The sequence below is a fragment of the Leptopilina heterotoma genome, unplaced genomic scaffold, assembly GCF_015476425.1.
Source record: "Leptopilina heterotoma isolate Lh14 unplaced genomic scaffold, ASM1547642v1 Lhet_52, whole genome shotgun sequence".
Classification (NCBI taxonomy): domain Eukaryota; kingdom Metazoa; phylum Arthropoda; class Insecta; order Hymenoptera; family Figitidae; genus Leptopilina; species Leptopilina heterotoma.
Genome location: NW_025111114.1, coordinates 4,135,699 through 4,159,802, shown reverse-complemented (window position 1 = coordinate 4,159,802; position 24,104 = coordinate 4,135,699). Strand labels below are relative to the sequence as shown.

Genomic DNA, 24,104 nt, shown 5'->3' with positions numbered 1-24,104 from the left:
TAAGGATTCAATTTTCTCTTTAATTTTTAATACAATTTTTTGAAAGAATTCAATTATTATTTTCTAAAATTTTAATAAATCCTTCGAAATAATTCAATTATTTTTCTAAATAAGTAAAATTCTTCACAAAAAATCAATTATTTTTATAAATAGTAAAATTCTTTGCAGGACATCAATTATTTTCAATACAATTCTAATAAAATTTCACGAGAAGATTCAATTATTTTTTCTAATCTTTAATACAATTTTTCGAAAGAATTCAATTAGGAATTTTCTGAAATTTTAATAAATCCTTGGAAACAATTCAATTATTTTTGTAAATAGCTAAAATTCTTCGCAAAATTGAATTATTTTTATAAATAATAAAATTCTTCTCAGAAAGTAAAGTATTTTCAATACAATATTTAAAAAATTCTTTAATAATCAAACTTCTAATTACAATTATTGACAAATAAGATTATTTTAAAATGTTAGTTTGTGTTAAAAGAATTCAATTATTTTAAAAACATTCAAAAAACATGAAATTTCTGGAATTCATTAAATTTGTTTCAAAAAATTGTAATAAAAAGTCTGAAAAGAATTTAATTATCAATTAAAAATATTAGAAAATCTCCATTATTTCAAAAAAATTCAAAAAAAATTCTTTAAAAGAATATTTAATTTGAATTTTCAAAAATTTTTAAATTCTTTGCAAGCATTCAATTATTTTCAATACAGTTTTAATAAAATTCTCAATAATCAAATTTTTAATTATAATTATTGACAAACACGATTATTTTGAATTGTTAGTTTCTCTTTAAAAAAAATTCATTGTTTAAATCTATTATTAAATTTCAATTATCAATTAAAATTATTAAGGAATCTCTATTATTTCAAAAAAAAAAAAAAATCAAAAGAAATTCTTCAAATGAATTTAATTAGAATTTTCAAAAATTTTAATAAAATTCTCTCGCAAGAATTCATAATTATTTTCATAAATAAAATAACATTCTTCGAAAGAATTAAATTATTTTCAAACTACTGTTACTTTAATAATAATATAAATTTTTGTGCTAAAAATTTTTTTAGTCTTTTAGCAAATAATTATAATTATAATTACAATTTAAGCAAAAATTTCAATAATAGGTATCCTATTTTTTAATTACAATTGAAGAAATTTCTTTTTGTTAGAAATTAATTTCTAATTAATTATTTTAATAATAATGTCCCTAAAATTTCGAACGTTCATATAAACGATGATATTTTTTATTAATTCTTTAATTTTTTTTTATTTGCAAAATAAGAATTTCAATTTTATTTACAAAATATTATTTTTCATAATAAAAAATTAATTTTTAACTAAATAAATGTTCAATTTCAGTCATTTTTATTATTTAGTATTTTTATTTAGTTGTTCATAATTTTATTTATTTATTTATTTCAATCTTACACGGATTTAAAAGAAACCCTTTTGTAATAATTTAAAAAAATATTGGAGCAGAAAAAATATTTTGTTCATTTGAACGTTCAAAACATTATAATGAAAATCATTACATTGAGTTTTGATTTACTTTACTTCCTAAAAACGAAATGAATTTTTCATTCCAGTAAAATTTACAAAAAATATTTAACTGTTTCAGGAATAATAATTTAATAGAAGAAAAGAAGAATTCAAGTCTTGCACAATTATTAAGAAATGAATCGAGTGTAAGAAAATTCAAAGATCATGGCGGTGACATGGTTAATCCAGCACATGTTCTCGGTCAAATTCGAGTCAAAGGTGAGTTTTCAATACTTTTTTTTCTATTAAAAAAAAAACTATTCACTCTATAATTTATTAATTCTAAAAATGCTATTCAAATCTTAAATCCATATTTTCTGAAATTTTAAGGCTTTACATTTAAAATCTATTTTATTTTCATAAAATAATTAAACTTTATTTCAATATTCAATAAATTAATAAATTAGTAGGTAAATAATATAAATAAATAAAATAAATTTAAGAAACTTTTTAAAAACTCAACAAAATAAATAAATCAGGTGTTTAAATAAATATAAATAAATAAATGAAACCAGTTTAGAACTTGCAAAAAGATTGGTCAAAAATAGAATAACTGGAAAATTCTTTTTTTTTTACAGAAAAAGTTTAATTTAAATTTTTTTACTTTACGGATTTTTAAAATAGTAGTTTTTCGAATTGAAGAATTTTTTTGTTGAAAATATTATTGAAGAATTTACTGTTGAAAATTTAAATTTTTAATTAAAATTATTATTTGTATTTTAATTGTTATTTTTTTGGTATTTATTATATTCTTTTAGTATTTTCTAAGTAAGGATTATTTTATTTTAACGATTCTATAAATACTAGAGTAATTAATTGCATCAAGGCTACTCGGCTAATTTAGTCGGATTTCAAAATAGTAACACATTCAATTTTTTTTTTTTTTGAAAAAAAAGAAAATCCTGAGGAAAGAAAAGCCAAAGCCTAAAAATTTCCCTCTAATTTATTTTGCGAATTCTACTTTTTCCTAGGCAAAGAACTCGAGTCGCATCGACTCTGCAGCGAAAGGTCAAATAAACGAGTTCACGGCTATTCTACAAAGTCCGAGAACGAATATAAACGCATCAAATGCGAGAGAGCAGAAAATTTTCAATTAACAAATCAGAATGTTATTTCGGGTATGCAGGAAGGAAGTCAACTTTTACATCGCTTGGTAACGGCGGATATGCCGAAAAATTGGCAAAATCAATTGGAAATGAGAGAACGACTGGCAAAGGATGATAATAATACAAGCGTAGGTGGTGGTGTTAGTGGTGGTGATGGTGGTGGTGGTGGTGTTGTTATTGTTGATGATGATGATGACTTAGGCGAAGGAGGAGGAGGTGGAGATGGGGGGATAAATTATAATGATATTGATTACGATGACGATGATGATGGCGGTGGTTGCGGTGACCTTGTAAAATCACGACAAGGCACTGCATCGAAATCAATCACGTCACAACAATCGAACAGCGTTCTCATGAACCTTCTTGTTTCCGGTTGCGACGTGAGTGCCGGATATGTTTGCCTAACGAAGCCGAAACCTTCCAAAGGCATCACGAGCAAGTGATTCGATAAAAAAAAAGAAAAGAATTTTTTTTCTCTTACAATTTTTTTTCTATCAAGAAAAATGTGAAAAAAAACTATTTTTCTTTTGTTAGCAACTGCTAGTGAAATTTTAAAACTGAAAATTAAATTCTTGAAGAATTTTAATAGAAAGATTTTTTGAAAAAATCACAACATTTTTTTTTTTGTAAATAGCATTTTTTTAAATCTTGAAGATTAGTATTTAGTTCGGATATATTTTTTTTTCGTCTAGACGCCTAAATCAAAATGAGATTCGATAAATAGAAAAATTTTATTTCTGAATTAAATTTTTCAGAAATTTATATTTATAAATAATAATTTGCGACGAATTTTGTTTCTGTTTTATAGAAAATTTTAAAACTACGTATGCAAAATTACAAAGAATTGTAAAATATTTGTTTAGAATAGTTATTGTGTTTTTTCCTCGGTGTGATCGGGAAAAAAAAAATTTTTTTTTCCTTCTTTTACTAAAAGGAAAGAATTTTTAGTATAAAATAAAGAAAAAAAAAATATCAACATTTTTCATACTTCAGAAACCATATATTTTTTGTAATGCAAAAAAGAGAGGCTTCTGAATTTAATTATTACAAAGAAATGAACCCAAATTTTCTATTGAAAAATATTTTTTCAATTGTAGAGAAATGAACAATTTGAAAAACACATATTTTTTTTGTGCAAAATAAAAATCGATCGCACACTGCCAATTTTATCGAAATTCTTGTAGAATTCAATAATTATTTAATATTTATAACGTCCGAAGGGGAAAAAATTTTTTCTTTTAGATAAAAAAAGTCTTCTCGGTGAAGGAGATAAAACAACGAAAAGTCGAGAACTTAAAAAGCACTGCCAAAAAGGAAAAAAAGTGCGCAGTTCGGTAGAGTTATAAATTCGACATAAAATTTTTCAAAATTGTTTTTTTTAATTTGACCAGAATTTTTTCATGTCGAATTTTATTCAAAAGACAAAAATAATTACCGTTCAGCTCTCTAAAAATGATGTATAAATATTTATCATTATTGTTGATCAATCGTTATTGAAATATATACTGAAAAAAAAAATGATCACCGATATAAAAACCAAAGTCTGCTGCGTTTCAATTCCTTTTTTTTTTGTAAAAGCCATTTTCCCGAGATCCTTCGAAAATAGTAAAATATCTTCATTTATATTATTTGTAGTTTAGAAATATTTACTATGTAGGAAATTTTTTTCTAATTTCAGGTCGTATTTTGAAAAAGAAAGAAATTTATTATTTATTTAATTTTTGTTGCGTTTTCAATCAACGAAACTTGGCTTCAGCAGGATGAGTGATGAAGAAAATAATTTGCGGGGAAAATGAGAGGCACGAGAGAAGAAAAGAGAGAGAGAGAGTTAAAAATCTAGTTTAAATTAATTCAATTTTTAATTTGAAAATTCGTTTCCTTCTCCTTGCTTTTTATTCGTTTTCCTCGAGAAATGCAGCAGTGCGATTGGAAATTTCTCAACCATCACACTACCTAGGTTAAGTAATTTCAATTTTAAGTAGAAAAAAAATAATGTTTTTTATATGCGTGTTGCTCGTTCGCCTTGGAAGGTTTCTTTTCTTTTTTTTCTATTATTTTGTCACAACCACAAAATGCGAAAAATTGACAAATTGTTTTTTTTTGTTAAATTTATTGTATTTTAGTGCCTGAATGTTTTAATATCAGTTTTTTTAACAAAAAAAAAAAATTGTTTTTACACAATTATTAATTTATTTTCAATTACTAATTACCGAACTAATGGAAAATACTAACAACTTTTCGCATTTTTTTTCTATATTTCAATTCAAATATAGAAAAAAACTAATTTTATCTAATTTTCTTTTTAGGATATTCCGATTCAAAATTACGAATTAATAAATCCAGAACTATTGAGAAAAAATAAGATAACAAGATTCAATCAGAAAGGAGGAAAAATTTCGCCGCAATGGTTATCATCGATAAATACAACAAATTTAATTAATTCGAAAAATGAGAATTCAAATCGAATTAATAGAGACTGGCCAACAACAATAATGACAACTAATTATGATATCCTGCCATTTGAAATTCCAAAATATCTACAAGAATCTGATATATTATCATTGGACCAGAATCTCGTCTAAATTATAAAAAAAAAATAGAAACAGAAAAAGCAGAGAAAAAAATAGAAGAAAAAGAAGAGTAAATTAGAGAAGAAAATTATAATTAATAATTATTCAAACGCTTTGTCGTGCTTTACTAACTATTTGAAGAAGTAAAAATGCTTTTTTCTTAGAAGCAGAAAAACAATTTTTTTTGACGAACGTCGAATAAATTTCAATGATGCAGGAATAATTGTTTGTGACGAAGAAAACGAGGAAATTTGTAAATTAGCTCTAAAAATTAATTTCCTTTTAGGACAATTAAGAAATAATTTTATTTACCGTGCCACTGTAAATTTTACTACGTTATTTCTATTCTAATTTCGAAATTTCCTTTAAAAAAAAGGCATTTTTAATAATCGATTTTTTATGGGGTTTTTTTTCTGTTATTCGGGGGAAGTTTTATTTAAAATTTTTCATTAAGATTTATTTTTCCAATATTTAGAATTTGGAATTTAATTTTCAAAATTTATAATACAAATTAATGTTTATAAAGACAATTTTTTTTTAATTTCGCACATTTTAAAATTTTGTTTTTAATCATTTTTTTAAATTAATTTCTAAGATAATTTCTAAGAAGAGTTATATATGTATAAATATATAATATAAATATATTAAAAATATATTTCCAAATATAATTTGAATTCTACGCGTAGAGCATTATCATTTTTTTGAAAATTATTATCATATAAATTGATGTGAAAAATATTTTCTCAAAGTTTTTCTAAATATGGTAAATGAAAAAGTCATTTTTTTTTACCATTAGAAAGAGTTGTGATAAAAATTTTTTAATTCTTCGGACTTGAAAAATGTTTTTATAAAAAGCATTTTTTTTTTGAGGGGAACAAAAAATTATTTTTAAATAAGAGAGCATTTTGTTTAAAGATTTATTAAAATTAGTAAACTGCCGCGCGTGTTATATTTTATATTATGTCAAATTATATTATATTAATTAATAATATTAATATGTATAGATATATTTTGTATTCAAAAATACAAAGTTGTGTACCAATTGTGTATTTTTATTCTCACACATATTTTTTTTTCTGTGTATAATAATATTTTGTGACATACCTTTTAATTTCCGATTGTTTTTGAAATATGTATAGTTTTTGAAATCACTTACATCTGAAAAAAAGCAGGTAAATATTTCTTATCAATTTGTAATCAATTTGTTTCGTTTTTTATAAAAATTTTTTGAAATAGTTATCGTTACTTTTAATTTTCTTTTAAAAATCACTTGACTCTAAGATATAATTTATTATTTTTAATTAAATTTAATAATTAATAGTTTTTAGTATAATAGTTTTTGAAATTAAATTTAGCAAATTCTTACTTTTAATCCGAAGAGGAAAATACGTCTTCTGTTGTACTCGAGAATCTCTGATATATATTTGTGAAAACGTCAATTATTCGAAACACAAAATTCACTTTTTCATACAAAATTTTTGCACCACTTGAAAGATTCTGTTATCGAATATAAATAGGTATAAATTTTAATATTCGAAAACCATTTTTCTCGTTTTGCTCCGAAAAATATTTGTATGCAAGAAAAACACGTTAGCCAACTTCGTAAAGCGAAATTTAAACGATTTAAACTTTCGAACATAACCTCAAAATTTGAATTTAATATTAACAACCAAGACAACCAATAATCCTTTGGAATATTGCACATTATTCAAAAAGTAACGAATGTTTATCACTAATCAACAAATAAATACTGCTTTCATTTGAAATATTGAAAAACACGTGAAATATTAATCACAATTTTGATAATTTCGCAAAGTACCGTGAAACATGGAGCACTTTCACTATGAACATTATTTTTTCGTAATTCTCACAACACGTGGACAAATTTAATCACACTTTACAATAGTTCGCTTAAAAATCAACGATTTATGAATATATTTTAAATATTTTACGATTTTAGAATAAGTTTCAGATTAAAATACCCGACAACGATATGTTCACTACTAGCAACGCTAGCAACTGAAGCGCGAAACTGAGATCTTCCCTCCAAAAGGTTGGCCAACTTGACAAAAAAAATAAATATCAATTTTCCTGCAATATTATTATCGATATTATCTTATTTATAATTTTTTCTATTATGAGATAAAAAAAAGGGTGAAAAGAAACTTTCAACTCTATTTTTTTCAACAAAAGGAGAATTTTTGCCACAATAAAAAATGAAAAAGTGCGGAAATTGTCAGTCACGTGATTGAAAATTTTCTTCAGCGCATGCGTGCGAGTCACGTGGTATAAAGGCGGTAAAATTTCAAGTCATTTGAAAACATCAATGTCTAGGATAACTTAATTTTATTTTAATGTACAATTAACAGAATATAAATATATAAATAAATAAATTATGTATATTTATATAAACTTTTATATATATTTATACACATATTTGAATATTTATATATTTATATTTATAAGATCGCGTTTGTAATATACATTTAGAGACGCTATAACAGAATTTCAGGAAACCCGATATTCCTTCTCGTAAATTAATTCAGCGAACTGAATTGTCGCGTCATTTATCATCATCATCGATTTGTGAACTTCCTCAAAAAAATTTCCTCTTCTTATTTCTTTATCTGCGCCTTATTAAACATACAAATAAACGCTTTTTTTAATTTTTTTTTTTTTTTCATTTACGAATTAATCGTGACTCGAAAATGTGCGTTAAATATTATGCTTCAGTGATAAAATAGATAAAAGCTTTTTTTTCTTTCATTCTCACTCGTTTTTTCTTTTCTTTCACACACATAAAACTCGCTCACAAATTTGCAGCTAAAGATCCAAGAAGATGAACGCAAAAAATTTATTGAAAGAGTCATTAAAAAAAAAAAATTTTTTTTTTTTTTTTTTTTGAATAATTCTTTCACGAGGAAGTTTACAGCAAATAATAGAAATTTACTTGACTTTTGCCCATCTTGATTTACATTTCTATTAAAATCTTATTAGCTTCAGCTTTGACCAGAGTCTTATCATATTTTTTTTTTTTTAATATTTTTTTTTTTTTTAGTACTGAGATTATTTTTTCAATATATAATTGTTTTTTAATGCAATAATTAAAGTACATCGTGTCTACAAACGCAGTGCAATTCTACTAGGTTTTTTTGTTTTTTATTTATACTTTTTTTTTTCTTTTCTTCTGGTGCACGATCGAAAATACCTGCTCGATTCGCGCTAAAACTGGTACTTTTTTTTCGCCAATAAAAGACACGCTCTTCAATAAATTGTAATAATAATTATAATTTTTAATTTATTTATAATTAATAATTAATAATTAATAATTATAATAATTTAAAATTGATATTTGCAAAAAAGTTACTGAAAAATACTTTAGGCTATAGTTAACGCAGAAGTAGTAGGTTTTTCTCATCTCAAGGCTAATAATAAAATCCATTGACAATTTCAAAACGAATTTTTAAATTTAATTCAATTTAATTTCTCCTCTTTTTTTATAGTATTTTTTAATTTTACTATCGATTTAATAGATTAAAATTAAATAAATTTTAAACATAAAATTTCTTTTGCTATTAAATATTTTACCTATTTGAAAATATTTGAAAATATTTAGTTAATATTCGGATTTCATTTACAATATTTTTTAATTTTAAATAATTATAATTACTTAAACAACAATTAAAACTTGAATATTTTCTTTAATTTATTCCCCTACTGATTGTCAAGTTTCTTTTTTTTTAGTAGAGGAACAAATTAACTGCTCTGTTAATTAAATAATAATTGTTAATTAAAATAGTTTATTTTACAATTAAAATTAACAAATTAATTGTCGCTTAAATAATCATAATCTCGATGAATTTTCATTATTTCTTTCCGACATTCATTTATTTCCTTAAATACTAAATACAATTGTTTTTGTAAATTAAAATTTACAAATTTCGAAAAGTTCCTAAAAAATAAATTTAAATTTGTATAAATAAATTAAATTATTATTTAATTAATTAATTTACATTGAAATGGAAATTTTTTTTAAACGATTCAATATTTGAATTTGTCAATGGATCCACCTTGTTAATTAGCTTAATAATTAATATAATTTAATTAATCAAGACTCGTGGACTAAATAGCCATTCGCCAACGAAGATTAACTTTCTCTCTTTCTCTCTTTACTATATTAACAAAAAATTGAAGAATTTGAAAATGGAAAAAAATTCCCCTTTTTGTTTTGAAATGTATAATGAGAAAAGCTACAGTATTTTTTTTTTTCACGTGTTTTCGAGAAAATGGAAAATTTCAACTCGTAAAATGTCGCTCGACTCGCAAACACTAAATTTTTTTATTTCTGTTCCCATCACGATGAGCTCAAGTCTAATTTATAAAGACGAATCGAAAATTTCCTTATGAATCGAAAACATCGTTTTCATCTTATAAAGGAGGATTTTTTTTTTTATTTTTTACATAGATTTTTTATTCGATTCGACGAAAAAGGAAATAATAAATATACATATTGGTCATTTTTTGGAAAAAAGAAAATTTTTCATCAATCTCGTTTGCGATGCTCATCATCCACAAGATAAGATAACAATTTTTTTTTTCTTTACTAGAATAATAACTAGATTAATAAGCATATATTATATAGAGTTTAAAAAGATTTTTTTTTTAATCTTAACACTTAAAAACTAGATGAATTGAAAATAAATTTTCAAATTTGTTCAAATTTTTTTTTTTTACAAACATTTTTTTTTTACTAAGCAGAACTTGTTCCCATTTTTTTTTCTCGATCAATCTAAAATTTTCTCAACTAAGCAATATATCTTTTATTAATAATATTTATATTATTGAATTGTCTATAATTAAAACAAGAATCACTTTAGAATTTCGTTTTTTTTTCTAAGTAGTCCTAGCGATGAGCATCGCGCATTTTTTTTTCTTCACTACGCCCTGAGTAAATGACAAAAAAATGAAAATGACTTTTGTCAAAAAACTTTGTTGCATCCAATAGGAAAAAAGTTTTTTTTTTTTTGTTTTCAAGAATAGAATTTTTCCAAAAATCTATTGGCACTTTTGCAAATTCACCACTGCGGGAAAACTATTGAATACAGTCGATTTTATCTTCGGAATTCCAAATTTCTTAATGACTAATTATTAATTATTAATTATTAATTAAATAATTAATTAATAATTTGTTAATTAATTAAATTTAATTAAATTCTTTATTACTATTTTATTTACTTACTAGTATTTTTTCGTAAATAATTTTTGTAAATATAATTAAGTGGTGTACAAGGTAATTAAGTAGTAAAATACAATATTAAGTTGGTAGAAAAATAAATTAAGTAGTAAAGAAATTAATTAAGTGGATAAATTATTGTTTAATAAATTTTTTCATAAATTATTCCATAAATTATTTCATAAATTATTTCATAAATTACGTAATAAATAAATAAATAAATTACGTAAATTTAATAAATAATTAAAAATATTTCTTAAATAATTTAAACGTTCATTTTAAATATTTTTGTTTTAAACGTTTTTAAACTAAGTTAAGAAACTAGAAAAAATAAAATTTCGTTTTTAAATTTACATATATTTAAAAACAAAATTTTTTTCTCGAAAAAAATAGACTGTTGTCAATAGTTTTAGTGGAGAATTTTGCAACGAGCTTTGCGAAAAAAGACAGAAATTGATGAAGTGAAAAAAGTAAAATTAGCTTTGAAAATAGCTTCGGTGCTTTCGATTTTTGAATTTTTTTTTTTTTTTTGTGAAATGTCTAGAAGTGCAGTGCCAATAGCTTTTTTTTCTCTTTTTTTTTAAATACGAGATTGACGCCTTTCACCCCCATCCCCTTGTCGCAGAGCCAAATCTCACTATCGTTTCTATGTTTGTCTACAGTACATGTACAAGCTTTATGTAAATACAGTAATATACAAGTTTTTTTTTATCTTTCTTGGAGTTAAACCTTACTGTGACCTGAGGGCTTCGCATCAAGTGCGAGCTCACAAGCGCGCGAGTTATATACCTACGCTACAATGAGTCGAGTTTAACTTCCGGGCAATTTTTTTTGTCATCGACTTTTTTTTTGTTCTCGAAAAAAATTTTTTTTCAATTAAAATAAAAACCAGTAAAACTAAAATAAAAACGAGTGAAATTAAAATAAACAAGAGTAAAATTAATATAAACACAAGTAAGATTAAAATAAACACAAGTAAGATTAGAATAAAGACGAGTAAAATTAAAAACACAAGTAAGAATAAAATTTGAATAAAACAAAAAAAGAATAAAAATCACAAAATCAGAAAAATTTCCAAAAAGTCGATAGATAAGAAAAATTTCACCCTTTTGTTTAAAAACTCTCATCAAATTGTCACTCCATTCTCGTTTTGACTTTTTACAATTCGTCACTCTTGCTCTACAATTCGTAGAAGAGATATCTACAAGAAATAATTGGCGATAAAAAGTAACTAAACGTAAATTTTAAAATTAAAGACAAGTTAGTTTTTACTTCTTGTTTTTCGCAAAATAAGTAAAAATACGTTTAATTTCTTTCTTACAATTTTCTTTTTGTTCGCTAATTTTCGCTGCTGTAAAACACAATAAAAATTCCTTTTTCCTCCCATTATTTTTTTTTTATAACGAACGGGAAATCCCAGCACAATTCGGTGTAAATATTCTTCATAGGAATCGCAGGCAAAATTCTAAAATCCTACACGCGTTCCTCTATTTTTTTTTTATTTTTTATTCTTTTTTTTTTCTTTTTTTGTTAACAAGCCTATCAAATTCGCCATAAAAAGCGCCCCCCGTATTCGCTTGACGAATCGCTCCGGGGTCGAAAAATTCTCAAGATGAAAAATGGAAAGAGTAAAAAGCGACGTCACTGTTTCTACCTTTTTTTGAATTCATTAAACTTTTACTTGTAAACAATTTTTCCTCTATTTTTATTAAATTAGAAAAAAATTTTTATTAAATTTAAGTTTCGAAATTTATTTCAAAATTAATTTTTTAATTTTCTATTTTCAGTAAATTAGAATATTTCGGAATATTTCGAATATTTCCTTTTGGATTGTTTTTCGATAAATTGAAGAAAATTGCAAATTTGAATCAGTGACGATCGCTGGACGCTATGCGTACTTTAATAATCGTTGTTCACCGACAATGGTCTTTAATTAACGAGATCTAAAATATTTTGATAAGACCTTCTCGAACCTACAAAGTTTTGAAAAATTTCAAAAAAAAAGATTCTAAAAAAATGGGATTGAATTATTCAAATTTACCATCAAACAATACATTCCGAATCCTGTTCACAATATCTTTCGTCGAAACTTCACTTTTCTTTTCTTTTTTACAGTATTTGGAAAAAAAGTTTCCTAGAAAAATAGAGTTTTTTTTTTGTTTTGTTTCCGAAAAAATTCACATTTCTCCAAAAAATTTACGTACATCTTTTAAGGAAATAACGGAGAATTGCTGAATATTTTTTTTTATTTTTTAGAGATAAAAGTGAAGTTTTTTTTTAATGGACTCGGAACGATCGGAAAATCTAGATTTTTTTCTTTTTAAATATACTTGACGATTCGGGAGGACTGTTTAAATATAAAACGATGAAATAGGCCCTTTTATTTTATTGATAAAAAGATTCGTGCGACCAGCGCATGAGTGAGAAAAATAAAAAAGAAAATCCCTTGGCCTTATTTAAACAGTTCTTCAAAGGTCTTTTTTTTTATTTGCGAGCGCATTTTCCCAAATTTTTATTTCGAATTCCTTTTTTTCGTGTGATTATAATATTTTATTTCTTTCATCTATGCAAGAGAGAAAAGGAATTATTTTTGTTATTTAATTTTCAGCGGTTTATTAAGAAGCTGTTGTAAGATTTATTAATTTATTTTCGTTTGAGAGACGATGCGCCGGCAAATAATAATGTTAGAGATAAATATTAAGTAAATATATGCAAATAGCACGTAAGTGAACAGGTAGACACTGAGACGATAATAAGTATAAGGGACAATAATGTAAATAAATGGGGATGTATAAGTATTTGTAGCAACTCGAAATAGAATTTTCGAAAAAATTATTATTTTTCCATGGAAGTTGTTTTCTTATTTGAGCAGCTGATGGGCTCGCTCGTTCGCCACTTGTATCCTCGTCTCGTTCGACTCGCCCTGAAAAAAATCGAGTGCAAATTAATAAATAAATTCACTTTTCTTTTTTCAAATATTTTTTTTTCAAATACAAAATCTATTAACTATAATAATCGTCTTATTCATTCTTTCATTCTGTCCACATCTGAAGTTAGTTTTTGTGTATTCTTTTGTTTTTTTTCTTTAGAAAAATTTGTTTTGACAAATTGAAAATATGCAGGTATTTTTTCATGATTCATATAATAAAATAATATTAGAATTTAGAAAATTTAAAAAAAATTATAATTAACAAATAAAAAATTTACCCATTTTGTTTATTATATGCTTTTTTTATAACAAATTTCTTTTTTATAACAAATTTCTAAATTTTTCTCTTGTTTATTTATAAAAAATAGAAAATTTGTTAAAAAATTATGATTAAGAAATAGTAAATAAATACCCATTTTATGCATAATTTTTATTTCTCAATAACAATATTGTTCACAAACTCATTCTTTTATATTGGGAAAAAAAAACATTACATATTCCCGTTTCTTAATATTTTTGTAGAAAATTTTCAATTTTCATAAGGGAATAATTATTTACATTATTTCAATTTTTTAATTACAATAGTTTTAATAAAATCCAGTTTTTTTTAAATAAACGAAACAAATGTTTATAAATTCTATTTGTCAATTACAAATTTTCATTGAAAATGAAAATTTTTGAATTTTTAGAAAATAAAGGAAAAAATTTTACTCAAAAAAAAAATGTTCCGTTACATTTTTACGAATTTCTTTAATTCATAAAATTATTCAAAAACATCAATAATTTCTTTTTTAAATAAATATTTAATTATTATTATTTTTCCACAGGAATTAAGACATTCAAAAATTCCAAATTCAAACCTTTTTAAAATTAATTTTGGAAAATTTCAATTATTTCTCAACTATTAAATTAAAATTCTTCAAAAAATCGATTTTTTAAGAAAATTATTCATTAAATTCAATTATTTTTCAATTATGAAATTAAAATTCTTTCAAAACTCAATGTTTTGGAAAATTATTTAAAAAATTCAATTTCTTTTTAATTTATTAAATTAAAATTCTTTAAAAAAATCGATTTCATGTAAAATTGTTTGTAAAATTCAATTGTTTTCAATTATTGAATTAAAATTCTTTCAAATGTCGATTTTATTGAAAATGAAAATTTTTGAATTTTTAGAAAATAAAGGAAAAAATTTTACTCAAAAAAAAAAAATGTTCCGTTACATTTTTACGAATTTCTTTAATTGTAAAATTATTCGAAAACATCAATAACTTCTTTAACTAAATATTTAAATAAATATTTAATTATTATTATTTTTCCACAGGAATTAAGACATTCCAAAATTCCAAATTCAAACCTTTTTGAAATTAAACAACTTATAAAAATATTTTGCTATAAAACATGAAGATATTGATTGCTCCGAGTCGAAGACTCGGAGTGATCGATTTCTTTATGTTTTATAATAATTTATAATAATTAAAAATTTATGAAAATAATTGATTTATTGCGAAGAAATTTATAAAAAAAATTGTAAATAATTGAATTCCTGTGGAATTTTTAATATTTTTGACAATAATTAAATGTTTGTGTACGATTTTATTAAATTTTTTTTAAATAATTGAATTTTTCTCGGAAAATTTTATTGAAAATAATTGAAATTAGGGCAAGAATTTTATTGTCATTTTTGAAAATAATTAAACTTTGGGGGAAAATTTTGTTATTTACAAAGATAATTGGGATTTTGGCGAGAATTTTTTTTTAATTTTAAACATATAATTGAATTTTATGAGAAGAATTTTATTACTTTTGAAAATAATTGAATTTCTGCAATAAATTATTTGCAATTTCTCCAAAATTGAATTAGTTTAGTGTTTTTAACAAAAATTTGAATTTAAAATTTTTAAATTCTATTATTTTTAAAATTGATAATTTTATTTAAAAAAATGAAGTAAAAAGTTAGCCGCGCGCTTTAGCGCGCGAATTATTGCTAGTTGTATAAATAAATAAATAAAACAACCCATAACTCTTAGAACGAAATAAAAAATATTTTAAATATTACCAAATAATTAATATTTTACAAAGCGCGAAAAAAAAAAATCTCAACAAAGTGAAAGTTTGAATTTGCAAAATTCAACAATAAAAATAAAAAAATTATTCTTGTTAAGCGGGAAATAAAAATGCAAATTAGACTATATTTATAATTATCGAAACTCGGCATTCTAATTTAGAATTCCAAGATTCCTTGCGCTAACAAAACGGGAAAATATTTACATTTAATTTTCTTTTTTCTTTTATCTACGTTTCAAAACTGGAACAATTATGTAAATTTAAGCAATATACAAATTAGATTCTGAATGATCGAATATTATTTACAGCGAATGTTTATGAACTGTGTGTGCAATTGAAAAATTTCTTTCTAGATTATTAAAAAAAAAACGTGTAACAGGAATTCTTGGATAAAAAATGAATTAAGTAAACAAGCAATTGAGAAAATTGAGATATAAATCTTTTGCGAATAGAAAAGACTATTGAATAACTATTTTTCGACTGTACGAATAAAAATAAATAAATAAAAACAAACAGAAAGAAAAATGGTGACAATAATAAAAATATAAATAAAATAAAAAATTTATTATTGAAAGAAATGAAAGAAAAAATAAAAAAAATGATATTCTCTCTTTTTTTTCTTCTTTTCCTGTATAAAATTTATTCAGTGGGGAATAAAAATTCACCTTGCGATTGATCCTGTCGATTTGATGATTTTGGTTTTCCAATTCGCTTCCCATATCGATGGCCATATTTCTCAAGTTGCCAATCATCGTATTCACCTGACCCATATTGTCCTCCATTTCTGTTTCACGAACATCTCCAGTAATTTTTGCAATATAGCCACTTTGTGGGCCAACACCATTACGTTCATCCATCACTCGTTGCGGTTGATTGTTTACCACTTTTCCATCGTCATTTCCCTTCCACGTGCCTTCATCTTCTTTGAAGCTGGAACCCCTATTTTCAAAGAGAAAGAAAAAATAAATAAGCATTGTCAAAATATTTTCTATCATTTTCAAAAAAAGAAAAAATAAATAGTACAACATTATTTTTTTTATTAACTATAAAAATTCACATCAAACGATAATTCTGACAGAAAAGTATTTTTCTTCTTTAAAAAGAATATTTCTCTGAATAAAAAAATATGGTAAACAAAATTGTTTCTTTGAATAAAAATATTATAATAAAAAATGTTTCTTTAAATAAAAAATATTCTAATCAAAAATGTTTTTTTAAATAAAAAAAATATTCTTTGTATAAAAAATTAAATAAAAAATATTCTAATCAAAAATGTTTCTTTAAATAAAAAATATTCTTTCAGACTTCGTACTAGATAATTAATTTTAAAATGGTAGTAAAAAGTAGCTTTCAAACTAAAAAAAAGTAGTAAAAAAGTAGCTATCGAAAAATTAAATTTAACGACCAAAAAAACTCGTTTTAAAAACTTCACAAAACTGGCAAAAATTCCATTGTATATTTTATTTTCCTGCCTTTTCCTAATTTTCATCAAAAAAATTTACTTCTTTCTTATTCTACTAATAAATTGAATTCCTGCAACGAATTTTATTATTCGTGAAAGAATTTAAATATTTATAAAAATAATTTACTTCTTGCGAAGAATTTTATAAACATTTTTAAATAATTGATTTCTTTCGACTAATTTTATGCAAATTTTAATTTCAATAATTGAATTCCTAAAAAGCATTTTATTATTTATGAAAATAATTGAATTCTCGCGAACAATTTTATTAGAATTTTTCAAATCATTTGAATTTCTTTAATGAAATTTATTACTTTTAAAAATAATTTTATTCTTACGATGAGTATTGTTATTTATGAAAATAATTGAATTTAGCAAATTTTCTAAAAATGTCCTAAAATAATTGAATTCTTTCGAAGAATTATTTACGTAAATAATTGAATTCTTGGGAAGAATTTTATTAAAATCTAAAAGAATACTAATTTAAATATTTCAAAATAATTGAATTCCTGAGAATAATTTTATTATTAATGAAAATAATTGAATTCTTGCGAACGATTTTATTAGAATTTTTTAAAATAATTGAATTTCTAAGAAAAAATGTATTACTTTTAAAAATTGAATTTTGCAAAGAATTTTATTAAAATGCCTCAAGATAATTGAATTTTCGGGAATATTTTCGATATTTTTGTAAATAATTGAGTTTTTCCAAAGAATTTAAAAAAAAACATTTTTTTTAAATAATTGATTTTTTTCGAGGAATTGAAATTAAATTTTTTTCATTTTTGAAAATAATTGAATTTTTTATAAGAATTTTATAAACATTGTTTTAAATAATTGATTTTTTCTAAATATAATAAATATTATGAAAATTTTATTTTAAATAACTGAATTCTTGTAGAAAACTTTATTTGTGAAAATAATTGAATTTTTCGATTAATTGATTTAAAATAGTATTAGAAATAATTGAAATTCTTCCATGAATTTTATTATTTATGAAAATAATTGAAAAGTTACAGAGAATTTCATTAAAATTTTCAAAAATAATTGAATTTCTGAGAATAATTTTATTATTTAGGAAAATAATTGAATTATTGCGAAAAATTTTATTAAAATTTTTAAAAAGAATTGAATTTCTGTGAAAGATTTTGTTATTTTTGAAAATAATTGAATTCTTCATAAGAATTTTATAAACATTATTTTCAATAATTAATGTTTTGGAAATATAATAAATATTATGAAAATTTTATTTTAAATAATTGAATTCTTGAGGAAAACTTTATTTGCGAAAATAATTGAATTATTCGATCAATTAATTTAAAATAGCATTAAAAATAATATTGAAATTTTTCGACGAATTTCATTATTTATGAAAATAATTGAATTATTGTGAAGAATTGTAAACAATTTTTGTTAAATAATTAATTTTTGCGAAATTTTTTGGAAAATAATAGAATTTTAATTGAATTCTTGTGGAAATTTTATTATTTATAAAAATAATTGTTCTGTTCTTTGAATAAAAAATTAAATAAAAAATATCCTAATCAAAAATGTTTCTTTGAATAAAAGAGATCTTGAACAGAAAAAAAATTGTTTCTTGCTAAAAATAAAATTTTCAAATAATTCCTTACATAAAACTCCTCAAGATAACAAAATTCTCTTTTCACAAAAAAGTAAAAAAAAAATATTAGAATATTTGCTTTAATAAAAAAATATCTCTCTTCGTTAAAAAATTTCGCAAACACTCAACAAAAGTAAAAAAAAAAAAAAATGACGAGCGTTTTTCAATAATCGTAAATTTATTACAAAAAAAATAAATATTTATAAAAACTTTCTATAGAAGATAAAAGTATGCGCTTACAGTTGCATTTTATTATTATACTTGAAACAAGGAATCCAAGAGATACTTTTTTACGATAAAATATATAAAACAGAACTGAATAGCATCTCCGGTTGTATTTCAATTCAATGGTTTTAGAGAAACTCCTCTTCTATTTTTTTAAGTCATCGTAATATTGTTTTCATTAAAAAAAAAAACACAAATAAATCGAGAATTCAATAAAAAGATATTTCCCTTTTTTTTTCTCTCTCTCTCTCTCTCTCTCTTTCTCTCTTATCTCAAGTCACGCACAGTAATAATAAATATTTGACTTTATAATTCTCACGCTATTTATTTTTATAATTAGACTTAAAAAAAGGAGAAAAAGAGAGAAAAAGAGAATTTATCGAGTGATGCAATTGAATAAAGAAAGGTGAAGGTTGACATTTCTTCTTGGATTTTTTTTTTTAAATGAACTGTTCGAACATTTTTAATTTTTCTTCCACTTATTATAAAACTTGTTTGTTTTATAATTTTCATTTTTAATTTTTCTTCTACTAATTATAAATAATACTTTTTTTACACTCTCGATATAAAATCAGATATTTATTTTCTGATTCTTACTCGTACTATTTTTTTTTTTAAATGCTTTATTAAAACTTTTACAATTTTTCTTGTAAAAATTTGTTTTAAAAATTTTTAATGACAAAGCGAGAATATTTTGGAAATAATAAAAATCAATAAAATAAAATAATAACAAAAAAAAGTACAATGAAAAATATTTCTTACTTATTGCAAGGAAGTACACAAAGTCCACAGCATTTTTCCATTCCCGTCAGGTTTTTCTCAGCTTCTCGCATATCAGCATTGATCTGGTCCATTCCCTCCTCGATTCGATCCAATTGTTCTATTTTTCATGAAGGGAAAAGAAAGAAAAGAAAAATTTTAGTACAACATTTCTTTTTCCATAAAAATTGACGACTGAAAACTAAGAGACTGTTTTTTTTTTCTTATACTCGAAACAGAAACATCAACAAGAGGCAAAGAAGATCAACATCCAACAAATACAAGTCCAATAGTTTTCAAATCGTTAAATTTTTTTTTTACAACTTTAGATTTCGAACAATTAAAGGCTGGTTTTTTTTAAACAGTTTCTTTTTGTTTTGTTGCAAAAGGTCATTTTTTAACAAAAAAAAATTATAGACACCAAAAAGTGTTTTAAAAAAATTTTCTGAAAAAAATTGTTTAAGTATATTTCGTTATCGTTTCTTTTTTTTTGAAAAAAAAATTTCTTGCTTCAGATTCAAATGACCTTTTGCTAATCGAATACAATTCGTGCAAAGTACCAGAAACCAGACCTTTTTTATTTTATTAAAGAAATTGAAAAATCAATTTTGTTTCAATAAAAAGGGGAAATTTCTTTCATTCGCACAGTCATTCAATTATTTTTATTTTTTACTTCTACTCTATAAAATACTTTTTTTTATCTCAATATCAGTGAAAACTAAAGTAAATTGGAGAAAAAAATCTATTAATATAAATCGAATTTGTCAAATTTAAAAAAAAATTGGCAACAATTTGTTTTTTTTAATTAAATATGTAAAATAAAATAAAAAAATAAAATAAAAAAAACAAAGAAAAGAAATAAAAAAAAAATAAAATAAAAAAGTAAATTAAAAATAAATGTAATAAAAAAATAAAAAATATTTAAAAATAATAATAATCTTTTGAAATTAAAATAATATGGTTCTTTTTTTTAAAGAAAATCATCGATGAAAAATTTTTCTAATTTAAATCAGAAAATTGTGAATAAATAGAAGAAAAAAATAAGAACAATTTGAACAAAAGGAAAATATTTAGAAGCACAAAAATACACATCTGCATCAATTATGTTATGAGAAGAAAAAAGATATTCATTTTTTTAGAATAAAATTTTTTACTAAAGGCAAATTTGTTTTACAATTTTTTTTTTAATTTACAATTACTATATTTTTTATTTTGTTTAACTCAACAATTTTGCAAATTTCAGTAATTTTTCCTTTTTTGTAATTCCTTATATTTAATTCATTATTTTTTAAATTAAATTTTCTTTTATTTTTTTTATTATTTTTATTTTATTTTTTTTAATAATTTTTTTTTTATTAATTTTTTTTCTATTCTTTTTATTCTTTAATTGCCTTATTATTTTTTCTCTAAAAGTTTCTCTAAACAATCTAGGGTAACTGACCCAGTGTTTGACACCCTTTTTGTTTGCCTTTAATTAACAAGAAATACTGAGTTACATACTCGATTTTAGAAAAAAAAAAAAAAAATTTGAAGAATTCAATTATTATACGCTAAACATCCTAATTTTTTTGGTATTTCTTATTATTACAAGGATGCCAACGACTGGAGCAATTATCCTAATGATTACCTTGAAACTTCTCAGAACATTCACCCACAAAACACATACGTGCAACATTTAAAAAAAAAAGTAAAAGTACACACACAATCATGCTGAACATCCACACCGAAACACTCAAACAAATATAACACTTTTTTCCATCAAAAAAAAAATATTTAAAAAAAGTTTTTTTTTTATTTAACACATTGATCAAGAAACATGATACAATTTTGTCGTAGACTGAAAGAAAGAGAGAGTAAGAAAGAAAGAAACAGAGGGGGAAAAAGTTTCATGATTTAGACACAATTTACAAATGACATAATTGAACAGCAAAAAAAAAAGTTATGGTTTCTCGTTTTTTGCACGAAGTACGATTGTGTTTCTGATATATTTATATTGTTACGTAAACAAGAATGCATTTTATTTCTGTTTTAGTAGAAAATTGCGGGTAATTTATCTATATACAAGATGAAAGGTGACGAATACTGAAATATTAGACCGGCGTGGTCAAAGTTTTGCGAATATTTTTTTTTTAAATTTATTTTTAGTAAATAGAGAAAAATAATAGAGAGGAAACAAATTATTTACTGCACAATAACAACATTTATTATTTCTGAAATATTTACAATTTACCATTTTGAATATTTAAATAAATATGTTTCTAATTTTTTTTTTTTTTTTTCTTTAATTTGCAATAGAATAGAATTTAAAAAATAAATTAAATTTTGAAAGTAGAGAAATAAAATTACTACTATATTTTAAAATAATTGATAAACTATAATAAAATCGAGAATAATTTTCCTAGATTCCTGTCTCGATAGAATGTGGACTACCAAAAAAATATTGTCCGTTAGTAAGAAAATCAAGGTTGTCACACTTTTGCTCTTTTTAAATTCCCTGATTTTTCAAGATAAAAATAAATAACTAAAATTCTTTTTTAAGTCAATTTTTTTTTATAATTTTTGAAAAAGTTCTTTGAGAATTTTCAAATTCTTTTGTTTAAAAATTTTATTTTACAAAATTTCGATTATTCTGACATTCTTCAATTAAATATATAAAAAATTAAAAACTTCATATAATTAAAAAAATTCTATTAAACTTTTTTAAAAAAAATTAATTCCACAGAATTGTTAGTTAAAAATATGAAAAATTTAGATTTTCAAAGATTTTAACTTGAAACCTTTTGAAAATTCAATTATTTCTAAAAATCCACGCTATAATGCTTTCAATATTCAATTATAATCTAAAATTTTAACATGAAAATAATTTTTAAATCAATATTTATTAGAAAATTTTACGAGAATTCAATTATTTCAATATATAAAAATAAATATTTTGTTAAATATTTGAATGTTTTTTAAAATTGAATTTTCATAAAAAATCTTATCAACAAATTTTAATAAAATTTTTAAGAATAATATTTCATTTTTCGAGAAATTTAATGAAAATAATTGTATTAAAAATAATTGAAATTCTGCCAAGAATTTTATTAAAATTTTTGAAAATAATTTGAATTTCAGAGAAAAATTTTTATTATTTATAAAAATAATTGAAATTTTGACGATAATTTTTGTTAATATTTGGAACATTATTGAATTTCTGTGATAATTGAATTATATTACTTTTGAAAATAATTAAATTCTTGAGACGAATTTTATTAAAATTTCTTTTTAAACAATTGAATTCTTTTAGGAATTTTTTTTAAGTAGTAGTTTTTAAAAATCGCATCTAGGGAAATTATCTTAAGATAAAATAAACAAATCGAAACTATTTTTAATTATTCCTTTTGCAAGATATTACAAATAATAATCTGGTTAAAAAATAACCAATTCATAGAATTAGTTTCTTACAATTAAATTTTTTTTTATTAAAGCATAAAAAAACCTCTCAAAAGGTTTATAAGCAAATTTTACTATTATGAGAAACAATAAGTTCTTCTTCAAGAAAAAAATCTCTGTACAAAAATTAATATTTTTTAACAAACAAATTTTATCATAAAATGACTTTATATTTATTAAAATTATTAAAAAATTATTTATTAAATATTCAAAGCTTTTTTTTACTACATTTCTCCACAGTCCATTGTGGACCATAAATGGATAATTTTTAAATTAATTTTTATCGCAAAAGAACTTGGACCACGCGTGTGAGGCTCATTCTTTTTTTTTGCAGAGGGTTAAAGATTATTTTGGCTTTGGCTATTAAGGTGTCAGTGAGAATGATTAGTAACTGATATTTAATAATTAGTAACAAAAATTAGTAATTAGTAATTAGTAATTGATAATTAGTATCGATGGTCAGTTAAAAAAAGCGGGGTTTTTAGGATTTTTGTTCCGTACGTACATTAACAAATAGAGTAAGAAGAGCTCCGATCGGTGTCCCCCGACATAGATTCAGTTTTTCATTGGCCTCGGGACCAACTTGAACTTGAACTTACGTACTTGCTTTTGTGTTCAACGTGTGTGTACGTATGTGTCGGCGAGGTGGGTTTTTTTTTCGTACGAGCTCGCTCGAGCTGCTTGTGTTGGACAATTTAATGATTATCGTTTATTTATTTTTTTTTTTTCTAAAATATTTTTTTTCTTTTTTTTTAGTAATTGACAATAATTATTTTAAACTAGCTAGGTGAGATGGCTTACCGCCTTGTTCGTCCAGCATAACGAGACTTTTCATCCCGACCTCGTGGCTCTAAACAGGCAACCGACCAATCAGAGACGTTAACATCAGATAACCACAGAGCCAAAGAAAAAAAAACAACAACAAACTCATCGTTCCCGGATTACAAAATTATTCTTTTATGGCAAAATTTAATTTTATTCCAGAATTCTTTGCTTTTATTATAATGAAAAAAAGAGTACCCCTCTTCTGATGCTAGTTTTTTTTTAATTCTAATTATAAAAGAATCGGATATGAGACTCTCAGTAAAAAATATATTTAAGAAAATGATATCAAAAATTGAAATCCACTGTTTACTTCAAAGTGTTAAGAGTTTCAA

At 22.7% G+C, this 24,104-nt stretch overlaps 2 protein-coding genes across 10 annotated transcripts in view; one reads left to right on the top strand and one right to left on the bottom strand.

The window, feature by feature from the left end:
* LOC122508124 (protein similar-like) overlaps positions 1-5,284 on the top strand; it is a 52,661-nt gene extending 47,377 nt beyond the window's left edge. For all 3 annotated transcript variants that reach the window (XM_043621255.1, XM_043621256.1, XM_043621254.1), the window contains exons 12-14: positions 1,620-1,759; positions 2,512-2,774; positions 4,953-5,284. In XM_043621255.1, the coding sequence (XP_043477190.1) occupies positions 1,620-1,759; positions 2,512-2,774; positions 4,953-5,228 (679 nt within the window). In that variant the 3' untranslated portion in view covers positions 5,229-5,284. The remainder of the gene's footprint in view (positions 1-1,619; positions 1,760-2,511; positions 2,775-4,952) is intronic.
* Positions 5,285-11,092: 5,808 nt separating this feature from the next.
* LOC122508120 (synaptosomal-associated protein 25) overlaps positions 11,093-24,104 on the bottom strand; it is a 58,929-nt gene continuing 45,917 nt past the window's right edge. For 6 of the 7 annotated variants that reach the window (XM_043621248.1, XM_043621246.1, XM_043621247.1 and 3 more), the window contains 3 exons: positions 19,516-19,633; positions 16,111-16,384; positions 11,093-13,372 (listed from right to left, as the gene is read on the bottom strand). In XM_043621248.1, the coding sequence (XP_043477183.1) occupies positions 13,310-13,372; positions 16,111-16,384; positions 19,516-19,633 (455 nt within the window). In that variant the 3' untranslated portion in view covers positions 11,093-13,309. Of the gene's footprint in view, positions 13,373-16,110; positions 16,385-19,515; positions 19,634-23,748; positions 23,798-24,104 lie in introns of all 7 variants that reach the window. The other variant, XM_043621252.1, reaches the window with a different exon arrangement.